The sequence below is a fragment of the Fulmarus glacialis genome, unplaced genomic scaffold (genome assembly GCF_000690835.1).
Source record: "Fulmarus glacialis isolate BGI_N327 unplaced genomic scaffold, ASM69083v1 scaffold69, whole genome shotgun sequence".
In the NCBI taxonomy this organism is placed as follows: domain Eukaryota; kingdom Metazoa; phylum Chordata; class Aves; order Procellariiformes; family Procellariidae; genus Fulmarus; species Fulmarus glacialis.
In genome coordinates this window covers 69,521-85,256 of record NW_009233621.1, presented here as the reverse complement: position 1 = coordinate 85,256, position 15,736 = coordinate 69,521, and the positions used below count along the sequence as shown (strand labels likewise).

At 33.9% G+C, this 15,736-nt stretch overlaps 1 protein-coding gene across 1 annotated transcript in view; it reads right to left on the bottom strand.

Moving 5' to 3' along the window:
• The window catches only part of RBFOX1 (RNA binding protein, fox-1 homolog (C. elegans) 1), a gene marked incomplete at its 5' end in the record, with an annotated part of 100,382 nt that overhangs the window by 20,186 nt on the left and 64,460 nt on the right, over positions 1 to 15,736 (bottom strand). The window contains one exon of the mRNA XM_009585361.1: positions 12,927 to 12,991. Within this exon, the coding sequence (XP_009583656.1) occupies positions 12,927 to 12,991 (65 nt within the window). The remainder of the gene's footprint in view (positions 1 to 12,926; positions 12,992 to 15,736) is intronic.

Below are 15,736 nucleotides of genomic sequence, written 5' to 3'. Positions count from 1 at the left end.
AATGCCTTTCAGTCATTATTAATCTAATAATTTGTATTTAGACAGAGACAGGGCTTGCACTATAAAACCAAATATTGCTTGAAAGTTTTCGTGATGGCATGAGGTGGGCAGGAAAAGTCCAACTGCCAGAATCAAAACCACACTCTGCAACATCAAACTTCAAAGAGCGTAAAATATTTTCAGGTTCAACTGCAATCACCTGACTAAAAGTACCCTGTTCTAAATTAAAGCAGGCCACTGAATTGAAAGACTTAGATAATAAAGTATTAAACAAAAATATTTAAGCAAGTGAAGAACAGGATTTTAAGTGAAGCTTGACTAAGGTTTTTCATTATATACGCTATTTAGTGAAAAATATTACTAATTACAAATGACTTCAGTAAATGTTATGTACTCACAGAAATTAGGCCTTCTGGACTGTGCAATTTTGTTTAATTTTTTTTTTTTTTTAAATCCCATAGCCTAATTTCTTTAGCATGTTTATACTACCACAAGTAATTAAGAGGCCTAAGATATTTCATAAATATATTTTGTCAGTACTTTCCCTTGCCAAAATGTTGCATCTACCCATTTTCAAGAAGAGCTGTCTTTTACGGTCTTGCTCCTGACAAGTCACCTTAACTGTGCTGAAGTACTACAGAGAAAACTTCTATACATTCATTCTAAAGCATATTGACTTAATACAGAAGCTACATGCATATCAACACCGAATTTAAGCTTAAGTAAGACTTTATATATGAAGTCTAGTAGAACCACATCAACAAATTGTAATTACTATGTAGTATTTTTAGCTTTTATTTCTACAGAAATCTTTTCTGTAAGCATGTTTAAATAGTCTTGACTCTCTTTTCATCTACATACTCTGAGAGTTAGTTTCAAGTTTGAGATACCTGATATTCCAATGAGGTTGATTAGCTTTTAGCATAGATGTATTTTACATGCTCCATCAGGAAAAAATAAGTTAGAGTATTAAAAGCATTTCTGTTTAACGAACATTTATCACTTTCCTTCAAACTTTTCCAAAATTCCCTGAATGTTTCCCATCCTCATGAATACTATCACCAATAGTGATTAGTATCACCAATGATCTCAGCTACTGGAATGTCAAATAGATACCAAAACAGAGAGAGGAATTCTGTTTTATACCATCTTTGATACAATCCTGGAACTTTAGGCTCCTTCACATGTGGAAAGTTGGGAGTTTCTCCTCACTGAGAAAATAGAGTGAAAGTTTTCATAAATACTGAAAGTCTGATAATTCAGTTACACATAAATATATACAACTTTTATCACATTTTCTACATCTAAATAGAATTTATTTGAAAGGTCAGTGGCAATTTAAAGTAGAACGGAGCTCAGAAAGAGCAGAAGCTTATAACAGAAATTGGGTGTACAGTACAGACCTAACCGCTGATCCTGCCTGACCCGTACGTGATTTGGCTACTTTACTATTGGTTGGAAAATTCAGAACTTGGAAGTGGAAGATAGAAAGAGATTCAGACAACGGGTCTCAGATGCTCTTTTTTATGACTTAAGGAATCTAACCATCATGAAGCACAATTCCAACCTAATTACAGGACAGACTGTTACTCTGAGTGCTCACCCTAAAAGTTTCCATATAGTCACCCCACCCTGGGAAAGGCAGTGGTCCTCTTTCTTTGTCTGCACTACTATATATTCCTAAAAAAGCATCAACCTAATACCGCATTTTCCCTCCGACAGTCATTGGCCCTGCTATTCTTCAGATGTACAAAAGCACTCACAGCTGTGTCTGGGAAGTTTATTTGTGTAGGTCATTGTGGGTGTAAGAACCTATGTTTATAGGGCACATGGGACAAATTACTAAGTGTTGTCTGTGTCCTGTCTTCTCCCTAAAGGCTGGGTGACAACTGGACTTTTCAACACTATTAATTTTTTACACAGCACATGATTAAGAACAAAATTTTGACACACATATAATTTCACCCAACACTCACAGAAGTTTTTAGTCCCTCTTCTTGGCAGCAAAGAGCTTCCATAAAATAGAAGCCATAATAGAGGTCAAGTGGGATTTTAAGAAATCGGGATTTCCCTAAAAATAATCACACTAACTCTAAGAAATTTGAAATGTAAAAGAAATTATAATCCATTAAGATACAGTGATTATATTTCATACACTAGAATTCTTGACTTTGCTTACTAACTTCACAAAACTAGACAGAAATAATTTTGCTTAACACAGAGATGCAGCCCCCCCTCCCAAAAATATAGCAACTGCTGAAAACAGTGCAGAGCCCCAGAACATAGGAAATTAAGATGAAGGCAAACACAATACAGAAGTTACAGTGGGAAGATTTAAACTATATGTAATCAGCTGACTTTTTCTGGTAAGACCACCAGGGGATTTACAAATACAGCTAGTATTTAGAATTCATGGATCAGAACCTCAGCCAGTAAAATTGATACAGCTTAACTGAAAGCACTGACTTCACTGGAGCTATTCCAAACTGTATTATCCAAGGATCTGGTGCTAACTATATAGTGCAGCAATGATTTTTCCCAGAAGTGTTATAGGTGGTACATCTATACATTTCTCCATTATATTATTAAAGATACTTTATTTTTCCTTCATGCTCTAAACTTTAAGGCTTCGTTGCTCTTGTTAGGACTCTAATGTTGAGGGCTTTTTCACGATGAATTATAACATAGCTGGCGGCTGGCTGCTTAAATAGTTTCTGTAATATTAAAGTATGGAAAAAGTTTCAGAGTTTCCCTCTAAAATCATTTTATGAAGTCCTCCCCAACTCCCTCCTTTCTAGTGTCCTAAATTTAAATATCAAGGCTATCAAAGAATTTTAACTTTTTAATATTAGCATAACAACTATAATAAGAAGGTTGATTTTGCTATTATCGTGCTTTATATTCCCATTATTGTAAGATCAAAGTACATTATCATACTCATAGCATTTGAATCACAACACAAAGACAACTAAACAACTTTACAGCCATACCTTTAAAATATATGACATGAAGTGAAAATAAAACTATAAACAGAAAGTAACTCATGTGGTATCAAGCTTCAACAACACTAACAGTAACTTCGTTGACCTGATGTGCATGAGGAAAGTATATTTTACTTTTAGACTAATTTCTTCCATGCCAGGTTCTTTTTTTTTTCTGCAGAATTGCTTGTTCAACCTAACTACTAATAATGATGCCAAGATAAAGAGGAAGATGCAGATATTCCGCTGTCACTTAGGTATTCTGCTTCCATTGTCAAGAGATAATGCATCTCCCAACTCCACCATTCCTGACCATTTCTTTTCTGAAATTTTGAAGCAGGCCTTGGAAGTGTATGTAGTAAAACGTAGCTACTTCTGTAAATATTACCTCACAGAAAACACTACAGCTCATCTTGATTGCCCAGGCAAAGGCAGCTCGTCCATCTGCCTGGACTCAGCTGCCACTCCAGAAGGTCCAGTGTCACCTCTGCCTGCATGGGTGTCTGACATGCCCTAGGGCGTCTCAAATGGCACTAGATGCCTGTTTCCAAGTGGCTTAACCAAGCCCTTAATTTGACTGCCAGGTTAGGCACCTCTGCATTGCTTTTTATCTGTGTCTTCCTTCTGCTCAATACAGGACATTTCAGTGTGATTTAGCCAATGACAAGATGTCTCTAACATAATTCAGACTGCCAAAGACAGCAGGAGACTGAAAAGTTAAGAAATCTCTCTCATTAAATTTTATCCTGCCACCAGTCACACAACTTCTTGAACTGGAATAAGTCATGTTAATACCAAAAAGCACTTTTCCAATTGTGAAAAGCACACCTTCAAGAAAAGAAAAAAAAAAAAAAAAGAAAAAAGAAAAAAATTCCTAACTCTTCTGGACACTAGTGGAAATGTGCATTCCCAAGACGGGTGATATGCCTGTATTATTCCATTTACTCATAAAAAAAAAAAAAAAAAAAAAGAAAAAACCTGAAGAGAAAAATGGTCAACAGAAGATGCTTTCTCATAATTTGTATTCTTATGTCAGGCTTTCCCCAGCAGATGGACAGGCATCTTTTTTAGCCCTCTATTGAGCTAACTAAATAAGCCATTCAGATACTACAAGAGAGAGACTCCTTTTAGCATAGCCTAATATTAATACCGGAAAGCATGTTAGGGAAATGACAAGCTGCCCATACTACATACAGTGCAGATATAATGCTTCCATGGCAATGTCTTGTAGATGAACTGCCCCTCTCTCTCCTCCCATTACCCCTCAAAGACTGTATAAAGAAAATGTCTAGCAAATTGGTGCTATACTTTGCAACTTAGTATAGTTGTTGTGAAAAATATGATTATTTGTAATATATTGCCAAAACGTGGACAATGTCTTACATCACAACCAGTGGAAAAACCTGTAGCCCTTTCACCTACATTTTAAATCTACACATATTTTATTTCCTGATTTTTTTGTTTTTTAATCAGAGCTATACAAATACGCTTCGTTCTAATTCATATTACTTGCTGTATCAGTGGAATTTTTCTATGTATGAAGTATTACATAATATGCTATACATAGTATAAATGTATTTATTAGTAGTAATACAATATACATAGTATAAATATGCATATTTATCTGCAAGAGGAACACAGATGATTTTTAAGTGAATCTTAACATTTTAAAGTGAAACCTAAAACTAATAGGTGAAATTCTGAACACCACATAAATCAATACTAGAATTCCTACTGATGTCAGTGGCGTAACTGCTCTAAGATTATTTGCCTTTTACTGTGATTCACACAGTCTACACACTTAAACTAAATCCTTGAAGAAGTAATCCAGTAATTTTATTTCAGAAGTGCTCCATGTCAGTAATGTTAACTGATGTCAGCATCACCCAGACTGCTAAATTAAGGCTATTTTTGAAGTTTTATCATTTATATTTGAAAAAAAAATTTATTACTATATTTTGGACATATTTTTCACTCTCTTTAGGGCAAACAGTATAGCATTTTGAACTCAGCTTCGCGTAAAGAATCAGTATTTTATCCAGTAAAATACATAACAAAATATGTATTTATTTTGTTGGGGGATTTATTCTTTATGTATATCATGTCATCTTTAAAACAATGTCTCATTAAAACATACTCTATATTTGTTTCTGATTTCATAATTATTATTATGGTTTACTAGTAACCACCATTTTATCCACAATAAAATCTCCTAATATACAGAGGTATAATTATAAAACTTCTTTAGCAATAACAAAAATTCTTTCCCTTTAAATTATTTTAATGTTTGAATGACTCTACAAATTACTTTACAACATCATTTTTTCACATTATAACTAAAATACCATATATATGAAAACTTCGCCAGGATTATTTAAGAATTCATTCAAGAAAAACAAAATGGAGTTGAGAGGCTGGTACATGTTTGGTTTAAACACAGACCTTACATTTTTCTGCATGTATATGAAACATTCTATAGCAGTTTTCACAAAAAAGTTGTTCTTTAGCATACATGGGTAAACTTTCTTTTCTGCTGTGCAGTATTCTTACAAACTGCTGTTTTGACACAGGTATGTTCCTAGAGCATTAGAAACTTGATGAGCGCAAAGGTATGTGAAAAAAAATTCTATTTAAATACCTAACCAAATGCTTTAGACTCCTTTGAGGTGGGAAATGCTACAGTAAAAACATGCAAGAGTGTAAATTGCCTCTTTCTTAATTTAATCTACATAGTTATTTTAAGTTTGTTCTTCTAACACTTCTTCACCTTGCCTAAAACACATTGCAAATTACATGGCTAATCCATGAATACTATATCCAATTCATTCCATATTTTATTAATAACTTTTAATTCCTTCATCTTCTCTCTGACTTACAATGCCCTTAATTCCTTCTTGCTTTTAAAGCACTCACAGTGGAAGCACTCAGGTTGACAATACTTATAGCATGTTCTAATCTGCCTCTTTGTGGTCTATCAAGTCAATGATCTGAAAACTAAAAAGTGTATAATTAGACACTGACATGTCCAAAGGAACTGTTACGGTCTATCATGTCACAGGTATTGACCCAATAGACTGTAACAGTTTTGGTCTGTTGGATTAGGAATCAATGTTTTAGTAACTCCCTAACTCCATATTTATCCACTCTGCTGAATACAACACACTCGAAAATTTTGAAGTCACACTTTCTTTCAATATCCTCTAAGAGTGAAGAAGCCCATATGAACTATTATAGAGATAATTCCTACTTTTAAAATGTTAACCAATGCTTTTTTTTTTTCTCTTTTTAGAGCAAAAGCATGCATTAAAATGCATCAAAGGAATATATTTATAATCACAGTTATTTACTATGAACTTTTATTTTAAAGTAAGAAACCCCCAAGTTAAAACTCATGTATATAACCTGATGTAGGCTAAATATATTAAACAAAAAGAAAGCAAGGATATTGAAGTTGATATGTAAATGTCAGAATAGGTGGACTGATTTTTTTTTTTTTTTTTTTTAATTATAAGCATTTAACAGCTCCCACTATGTTCAGGAAGAAACTGGCAGCAAAAGTACTCAGCATCTTTAAACTTGGAGCACTTTAGGAAGCCAGGTATGGAAATCTAGGCTCTAGAGTTCCTCTACCTTCTCTCTCAATTTTTTCTTCATGACTTCCAGCATGGATGCCAAACCAGATTTTACAGTAATAGCCAAGCCTTACCTTGCCTATGGGGATTCTTAAAATATCCCTTGATACTACAGTGAAGGAGAATGGAAATTACAGGAAAGAGAAGTAGAAGCAGGATATGAAGAATACAAGCTCTGACATGATAAAAGTTTCATAATCGGTGTTTACCATCATTCTGGGGCAGAAACCCTAAGCTTTCTCACTAGTGTATTACCTCAGAATTGAACTAGTGGAGTAGTTTTAATAATTACATGATATTACATGAATACTGATGTTACACACAGGTGAATCAAGCCTTCAAAGTATCAGAAAACATGTTAATTTACCAAATATTAGAGGAATGTATTAAAACATCAAAGTATATAAAGTAGCTTTCCAGACTTCGTAGGAGATTATATTTTTATGAAATGTAATTGTTTGCCATGTTTTCCTACATTAATATGACTCGCTGTGTCTCCCCAAAAAGTGGTATATCTACAATATTTAAGGATGAACCATGTTTCAGTCATTAGAAAGTACTCTACGCAATACATGTTTATTTCAGCTAGCTCTATATGAAACTCTCTGTTCATAGTATTTTAAACTCTTTGATTATTTTTTTTTTCTGCTACATTGTCTTTATTCGTAATCATCCACTTTTACTTTCTAATTCCTTCACTAAAAGGTACTGTTATGGCTATAATATGAGTCACATACTCCAGTCATCCCCAAAACAGTGATCTGAGTGATGAACATGGATTATGAAATATTAACACGATGCCAGTGATCCTCTAGTTTGCCACAGATCAGAAGATACAGACATAAAGACATACACGCCTAATAGGTAGGTGCCCAAATCCATTACCTCTCTGTAATAGCAAAGTGAATGATTTTATTTTTATTTGCAGTATTAGGAAATAAACAAGCTTTAGCTACCACACAGGATAAACAGAAAAAAACTAGACCAATCAAACACCACCACATCAAACCTAAGTGTTTGAAGAAGAAAAGTGTTAAATATATGCTATATTATTGCTGTTACAAAAGCTAAACGCAACCTTTGTACCTGGTCAAGATGCTAACTGATCCTTTTCATTCTCAAAATTTGAGTAGCTCAGGATATGGTCTATATAATTCTTGCTTATGTATCATCTTGTCCCCCAAACTTCTCCATTTCTCAAGATTCAACTTGTATAGCAAAATTCAAAAAGGTTTGAAGGTTCCAGCTGGGAGTAGAAGAGTAAAGTTATTGCTATATTCTATTCTTTTTCCTCTTCCAACCCAATTAATTTAGAAATTAAAACTGTGTATAGAAGCTCTTTTTCCTAAATCTTAAAAAGTACAATCATGAAATGAATGAAGTACTACATTTTAAAATATTTATCCTCCTATAAAATTATTTAATGGGAAATTAAATTCTGAGTGAAGATGCTATTATATTTTATATGCTCTCAAAACCTTAACTTTTAGTATATATCACTAGTAAGATCCTTAATAAGAGAAAATAATTTGAATAAAACTATAGTGGTTTTCATTTTTTATTCATAAAATAGAAGATCTTAAAGTCTACAATATACAAAAAAAGTCACCTCCATCTACAGAAGCTCACATTTTGTATTTTGTGCATTTTTATTCTTCATTCTAATTTTTCATTCTTTAATGAGCATGTTTCCAATTAAATCAAATCTGTAGCTATTCTATTTTAGGATAATCTGACCAAAAATATCAAGTATTACTGTCTACTACTTGCCCAAAGAGAACTGGAAAATATATTAAGTTATATCTCTGTAGACACTACTTTGACAAAAATGGATACTCCACATAGGCATGTTACAAATGTAAACTATTAGAATATCAGGATTTTACCAGGAGTAAGATTTCAGATCTGGAAGATACACAACTTCCATACAACAAAATCTCCTCTCTCAAATTTCATACAAAATCCTACGTATGACCACAGAACATGTAACACAAACTGATAGTGAAAAAAATATATATTTTATACTACAAAGTGTTACATGCAAAATATTTTGGAATATGCCTTATTTGCTTTTAAAAAAGATCAGTGAAAAAAAGAGGTCAGCTTCCAGTGATGAGGGATCTAATCCAGAAGTTGTCAATGGGAATCTTCCCATTGTTTCTAGTGAGATTTAAATTTGACACTATATTAGAAAAAGGGAATTACCTTCAGAGCAAAATACCTCTGTACATATGTATGTGTGTGTGTGTGTGCGTGTGCGCGGGTGTGTGTGTGTGCGTGTTTGTGGGTGGATGATGGATGGGGAATGTGTGTATATATATGAATACACAATCATACATATATAAACACACATAATTATCATTATTAAATACAACAGGGTTAGCAAGCAGTACAAGTGAAATGACTCTGCCTTTCAGACAAGGCTAAGTTTACTATTACTGGGGTTTTGTTTTATTAAACTACCATATACACTTCCATAAATATTGCTGACAAAGTTAATATGCAAGAAAGGAACATTTTTCTTACTCCGATCGAAGATGCAATAATCAAATCATAAAACACAAAACCAATAGCCAATCAATGTGAATAAGTCTGCCCATAGGCTTAATTCAAGCAAGCCATTCACTGAGCTATGTGATGGATCTGTAAAATCCAATACAGCATTACAGACATACTAGCAACATCAAGTGAACATGCAATGACAAAATGACAATACGCCCCACTGCCATGCTTTGACTTCTTCTACCTCATAAATATATAACTTGATGACTTGGCCAGTTTCTATTACTTCAGACTTGCACAGAAATCTAACTATATTTTTATTTATATTTTGAAAATATTACAAGAAAGCTGACTAAAAGCTGTACGAACATTTTATTGACATCTGATTTAGTATCTTTTGCATGTCCTTACAATTATTTTTTCCAAACACTCTCGGTTTAAAGAGTTTGGCAGGCAAAGCTCCTATGTGAAGAACATATATAGATCAGTAGGTCCCCTTTTACCAGTTATAAAAATTGGAAAAATTATCAGAAATATTTTAAATATTGGAAAGATAAACATGATTTTTTTTGATCCACTTCTGCAAAAAGCTTCAAATCTTTAAGTGCAATTTAGTGTGATGATAGATCACACAGTATAAAAATCCAATTCTAAATTTTTTTGAGGTTGTATTCAGTGATTATATTGCTTCATAAATTAAAAAAAAAAAACTGTACCTTTCTCTTTGTTTGCTTTGTTGTTTTTGTTTTACACTTCTAAGAAATGACTGGAGAAATCTGCAAGGTCTACCTCCATCGTGAAATTGTTTTTACGAGTACGTGATTTGTCTTAAGAAATACTTAGGGCTTTGTGTTGATTTGTTTCATGAGATTTCCTTGCCACCTGATTCTCCCCTATATATCTGTTCTTTGCCTATTTCCAGCAATATTTCCAGCTGTGACAAACAAGGATACCATTGCATTTTTTCACAATAGAGCTCTCTTACAGTGATCATTATCCATTGACTTGGTGTATTGATTCTGGAGTCTCAAATCTTTCTGTTAACCTTTATTTTTAATTTACCAAAACGTCTCCAATCTAAAGATTTCCTCTTTCCATCTCCTGACTTAAGAAGCATGTCAAACATGGAACATTGCCATTCATCATGTATATGAGCTGTGATAAAAAAAATAAAGCTTTTTAAATTTTTTTAAATGAATATGAAGTAGTATTTCCACGATATGTCACTGCTTCAATAGTACATACTCACTTCATTTTTCTGGGCATTGTTTACACATACACAATAAATATATTTCATGTGTAATTAAATTAAATAGGGGCTCAAATCAACAATAAATAAGAGTAGTATAAGGAGATATGGAATCTTCAATATTGTCAGAGGACAGCAGATGATTATTACATTGAGGAGAAAAGACAAGCAGTTGTACTGAACTATATTTCAGCACTTTCAATATTAGTAATTCATAAAAGTTGCTCAATTAAATTCATTAAAAAATGAATGAAAAGTTAAATTAAGCAAACTGTAGCTGTGAGTAATCAGAGGTATCCATGTTTGTACATAGTTTCCCATATGCAGAGAAATGTTTGAGCAGATTGTTATTTGTTTTGTTCTCTATGCTAGTTTTAGGGTTCTCCCATAAAGAAATTCAGCTACAATATTTGTAATTAAGACAAGAAACCATATTCTTTTGGGGGAAGCAGATCGAAGATGAGGGTTAACCACATTTAAAAAGAGAAGCTAAATTAAAAAAAATCCAAAGATATAAAATTAATTTAAGATACTTAAAATTATGCAAGAAAAGACAGGTTATTACAATTCTAATTATACACAAAGTGTATCTGAAAATTAGACATTTTTTCAAAAAAATAATTAAGGGTTGTAACAACTGCATTATTACTGATGCCATCTCAAGCTTCCTTTACAGCCTTTAAGAGCACTATCATCTTAGACAAATCCTTTACTTTTTTTGTCAGCATAACTCTTAGTGATGTTGACTCTCTACCCATAGCAGAATATGTGATAAACTGATGTTTTATCACAGCATTTGGTTTGGTTTATGAGAAGGTACATTAATTCATAATTAAAGTATTTAAAAGTCATCTTGATATTGTTCAGTTTCTCTATGTAACGTAGAGGTTTTCAGAAATTCATTTATTCATAGGAATAAACACCCTATAAAATGATCCAGGGACACCTGAATGATATCTGGCAAAAAATGACTAACCACAGGAGGTTATTTATAATTTTGTCCTTTCAGTTTAGTAAGTTTTTAGAAGCAGGAATTGTTTTGCGTTATAAGCTCACAGAAAAATACTAGAGCTGCGACATGCTAACACACCTTTGTGGAAATGAAATGAAACTACTGAGTAGCACTTCACCTTTGTAGGTTACCCTAAGTAGAAATAGTACATCGCGAACAAAGTGCGTACAGCACATATCTAGTTGATATTACTGATCCAAAATTAATAGAAAGTAACTTGCTTACCTGTCTGACACAGCATGCCTCAGCCACACATGCAAATTATTTTATTCACATAACTTTTAAAAGTATATCTTCATTACCCAGAATAAGCATTTAAAAGGCAAATAAGCATGCATAGCATTGTAACATTCATACCATGGTACTTTGTTCTAAAAATACAGAATCCATGAACAGCACTTCAATCTAAGAAATAGTTCACTGAAATTTCTTAATCTGTTGATTTCTTTAAGAAACAGAAACATTTAAAACAATGTCTAATTTAGCATCTAAAGAAATTTTTCAATACATATTCAAGACTTAAGAAATTATCTCCATGATCCCAAGGGAAAATTTTCTTATATCAGGAATTGAGAAGTGTGACCTTACTTCTCACTGCTATTGTGAAGCAAATATATGCATGTGTCTTTCACAATATACATCCTCCCTTTACGACTGTACACTCTTCAAGTACTTGAAAAGTATTAAAGATAGCATAGATTTTCTTAAGGGTACAGTTTATGAAGAAAACATAGGATATTCTTTCTTTTCATTCAAAATCATGTCCACACACTGCAAAGACTTAATTTTATGCAATTTGACAAAATCCTATTCCTACTGAAGTCAATAGCAATTTAGACATTAGCTTCAAAGGGGTCCCAATTTTCACCTTGCAAGAAGACAAATTAATTTATGTGACATGGCTTTTAGTTTATAGAAGTTAAGTCTTTGCATGTTTCCGTTATGCAGATTTTAATAATCTTTTATTCCTGGTATTATTTTCACCAAATGCAGTTTACATTTTGAGGATAAAAATACAGAGCAAAAGAAGAATAACTGAATTTTTTTCAGTGTTTCAAAAAAATCAAATGCCTGGAAAGAAAGCAAATGGAAGAAATATTGTTTTTCCTTGGAAAAGCTTCCTAAGTTCAAGCTTAGACACAGTTCATTCTCAGTTTCCACTGACTAAAACAACGTCAATGAGAACTGAGGGCACTCAATAGGTTCAGGTTCTAAATCAGCTGAAATAATACTCCTAAGACGAATAATGATCTTTAGTAGCAGACCATCATGAAGCTGTACATATATTTATCTACACAGTACAAGGGTCACAGACATTAACTAGATGATCTACAGCTTGGGAATGTGCACATCTCATGCCTGATTCTCAATTAAGGCCTAAAATCTCTCAATTTATGGCTATTCATGGATTATAATAAAACAGTCTGCTTTAGATATCACAATTATCTGCAGAGCAACAAGACAGTTATGAGACTTCAACAAGGCAAATTTATAGAATCATCTTCAGCTTCCACTGGTCAAATATTTATTAGCAGTAAATGAGGTCTTACCTGTCACTGTAGGCAGCTGCAGTGGCAGTGGCAGGCTGGGCATACCGGTAGGCAGCATAACCACCCTGAAACACAAACTCAGGCTCTAACTGGATTGCTACAGCACCTTAAATAACATTTTGCAAAATTTAGCAACAACTGAAAGAGTACTGTCATGCTGTAAGTTCAGTTAAGGGGTTAAATACATAGGAAATATTTCAGTGAATCGTTAAGCAAAATTTATCACCACAAACTTGTTAAGATCTGTCCCAGAGATCAGGAGAAAGCAATGAACTGTATTCACCAACGTTAGTTTTTTTACAAGACAATACTGTATTCTTTCACAAGTTTTCAAGTAGCAATTGTTGTTCTTGTGAATGAGGTGTATGCATATTAATAAAGCGATGCTGAATTTAAAAGAAAAACTCAGCTAATAATCAATTCTTTTTCGTACAAAATACGATTTATCACGTCTGGTTGATTAAACCTACGAATTTGTGCACTCAGTTAACACTTAATGTTACATAGGTTTCCAATTTATACATAAAATTATAATGAAGAAGCAAAATTCTCTTCTTCCATGAATTAACATTCAGTTGTATGTAACATTAATTGCAGCTGTTCAATTAAGCAAACAGGACAAACAAACACACATTTGAAAGGAATTGTGTGCAGTGATGCATTGATTATCAAACTGTGAAAACAGCAGAGCTTCCTGTTCAATGGACCACGGTGTTATATCAACCATTTCAAAATGATCTCAGCATGCCAATTAACAGAGGCCAGTCTCCACAGATAACACAAACACGATTTACCTCCCAATTAGAATTCACCACCCCATAATCCACTGGGACAGGGGACTTTTGTATTTCCTTTCCCACTTACCCCCACCTTAACAAAGTCGAATAAGGCAGTATCAGATCACTCAGCTTTGAATAAAATTCACCCTTTTGCTAAAGTGTTCGCTTTAATGGATTGATTTTTTTTTTTTTTTTTTGGAAGGCTGCATTCACACAAGATATTATGCTGAAGCATGAAGAATAGGCCACGATGTGTCAACCTTTACTGTAACAGTAGTACATTTTTACTGCAGGAACTTTTGTGGGTTTTCTATTTTGATTTTACAAATAAAAATCCACTCTTTTCAGAAAAGCAATTTCAACTACTTTTACAAGCTATTTCCCCTTCTACTACTTTGCTTGGTGGAATCGCTTTCATCCCTAACAGGTGTAAACCTTTTTTGGTTCAAAGATTTGAAGCAGGTTGGTTTTGGAAATCAATCATTCAGCTGATAACGCCACATCACCCTAAGAATAAACACAGGTTTTACATATACTGACAGCTCGTTAGAAAGTCCAGGCTTTGAATTGTCAATTTACTGGAGGAATATTCTTTCTGGCTTTCTCAAGCGCTCACACAGAATGGTACCTTGACCTCCCCGCCCCTGGTCAGCTCCCTGCCCGCAGCAGTCGTGTCGCACAAGCCCTGCCACGAGGCAGGTACTTTCACACCACCATATATGATGCTGTCTCTTTTGCAGCAAGCTGCTTCTCTGTGCAAGCACAGAAGCGTTGAGATGAAATACTTTCTCATTTCGGATCATTTGATTTTTATAAACCAATAGAAGGCTACTACTGTCAAAAATGTATAATAGGCGCATATTGCCTGCAGGTATGTGCATACAGGCAATCGGATGTCAAATAATGTCACCAAGTGCAAACTGAGCCAGTAAACAGTGAGGCTGAGAGATGATAATGCAAGCTGCGCACTTGGTCTGGCTTCCGCTACAAGGAGAAAGATGAGAGATTATACAAATTTATCTGTTCTCCCCTCCTGTTTTTTTGAGTGCTAAACATAGCACCTTTTTTTTTTCTTTTTTTTTTTTTCTTTTTTTTCCCTGAGTGCTGATACAAGGGAGTACAAATGGTAAAACTATAAAGAAGATATTAAACTTGTTTTCATGATCCAGTCCTGAAAACGTGTGGCAGACTGCAAGTCGTTCTGCAGCATGACATGATTCTGTTCGCTACATGTATGACTCCTTTGCTTGCCCTCTAGTCCATTTCTAAAACCCCCTATTTAAATGTGAGAGCCACCTCACTTCAATCCAACTATGCACATAACGACTCCCACCATGGTACAGAATTGAGAATGGGCCACCATGAGAAGTATCAATGTTTCAATGTTCTTAATCAGACAAAAATGAGACAGGCTGTTCACATAGTGGTTGGTCTTAAATCTGCAGATGGTAGGCTCTGTGGGGATTGTTTTTCTTTCCTTTATTTAACTGTCACTAAAAATTGGTCAGTCTGTGAAGATGGACCCTTTCTTGCTCCCTAAATACAAGAGTTACATTCCTTTTATGCTTACATTTTGATTTGCTTTCATCAAAGAATTGCTGCTGAACAATGAAGCTCAACTCTGAACTTTATTAAGCAGCTTTGGATTCAACAATCAGTGTGAAATCTGTGAGAGTCCTGGAAAGACTGAGTCTAAAGCAATAAAAATAAAAAGAGATCGAAGTTATTGAATTTGCCCGAGTTCTTTGGAGATCTAAAATGCAGGACGCATTTGGTTATCGGGAAAATCATAGCTCCCCACAGCCTGTGTCATGATTTCATATCTTTAACAGAAGCTATCATATAGACACACATAAAATCATTCTTAAGCAAATTATTTTTATGGGGTTTGTGTTCTGCAGTTTCGGTGTGGTACTAAGTTTTCTTATTGTTTTTCTTCGGTTACTTCAGATGATTTATCATTACAACAACAAAATACTTGAAGGTACATTTTATACTGGGAATCAGGATGGGAATCTGATTCAAACCCCT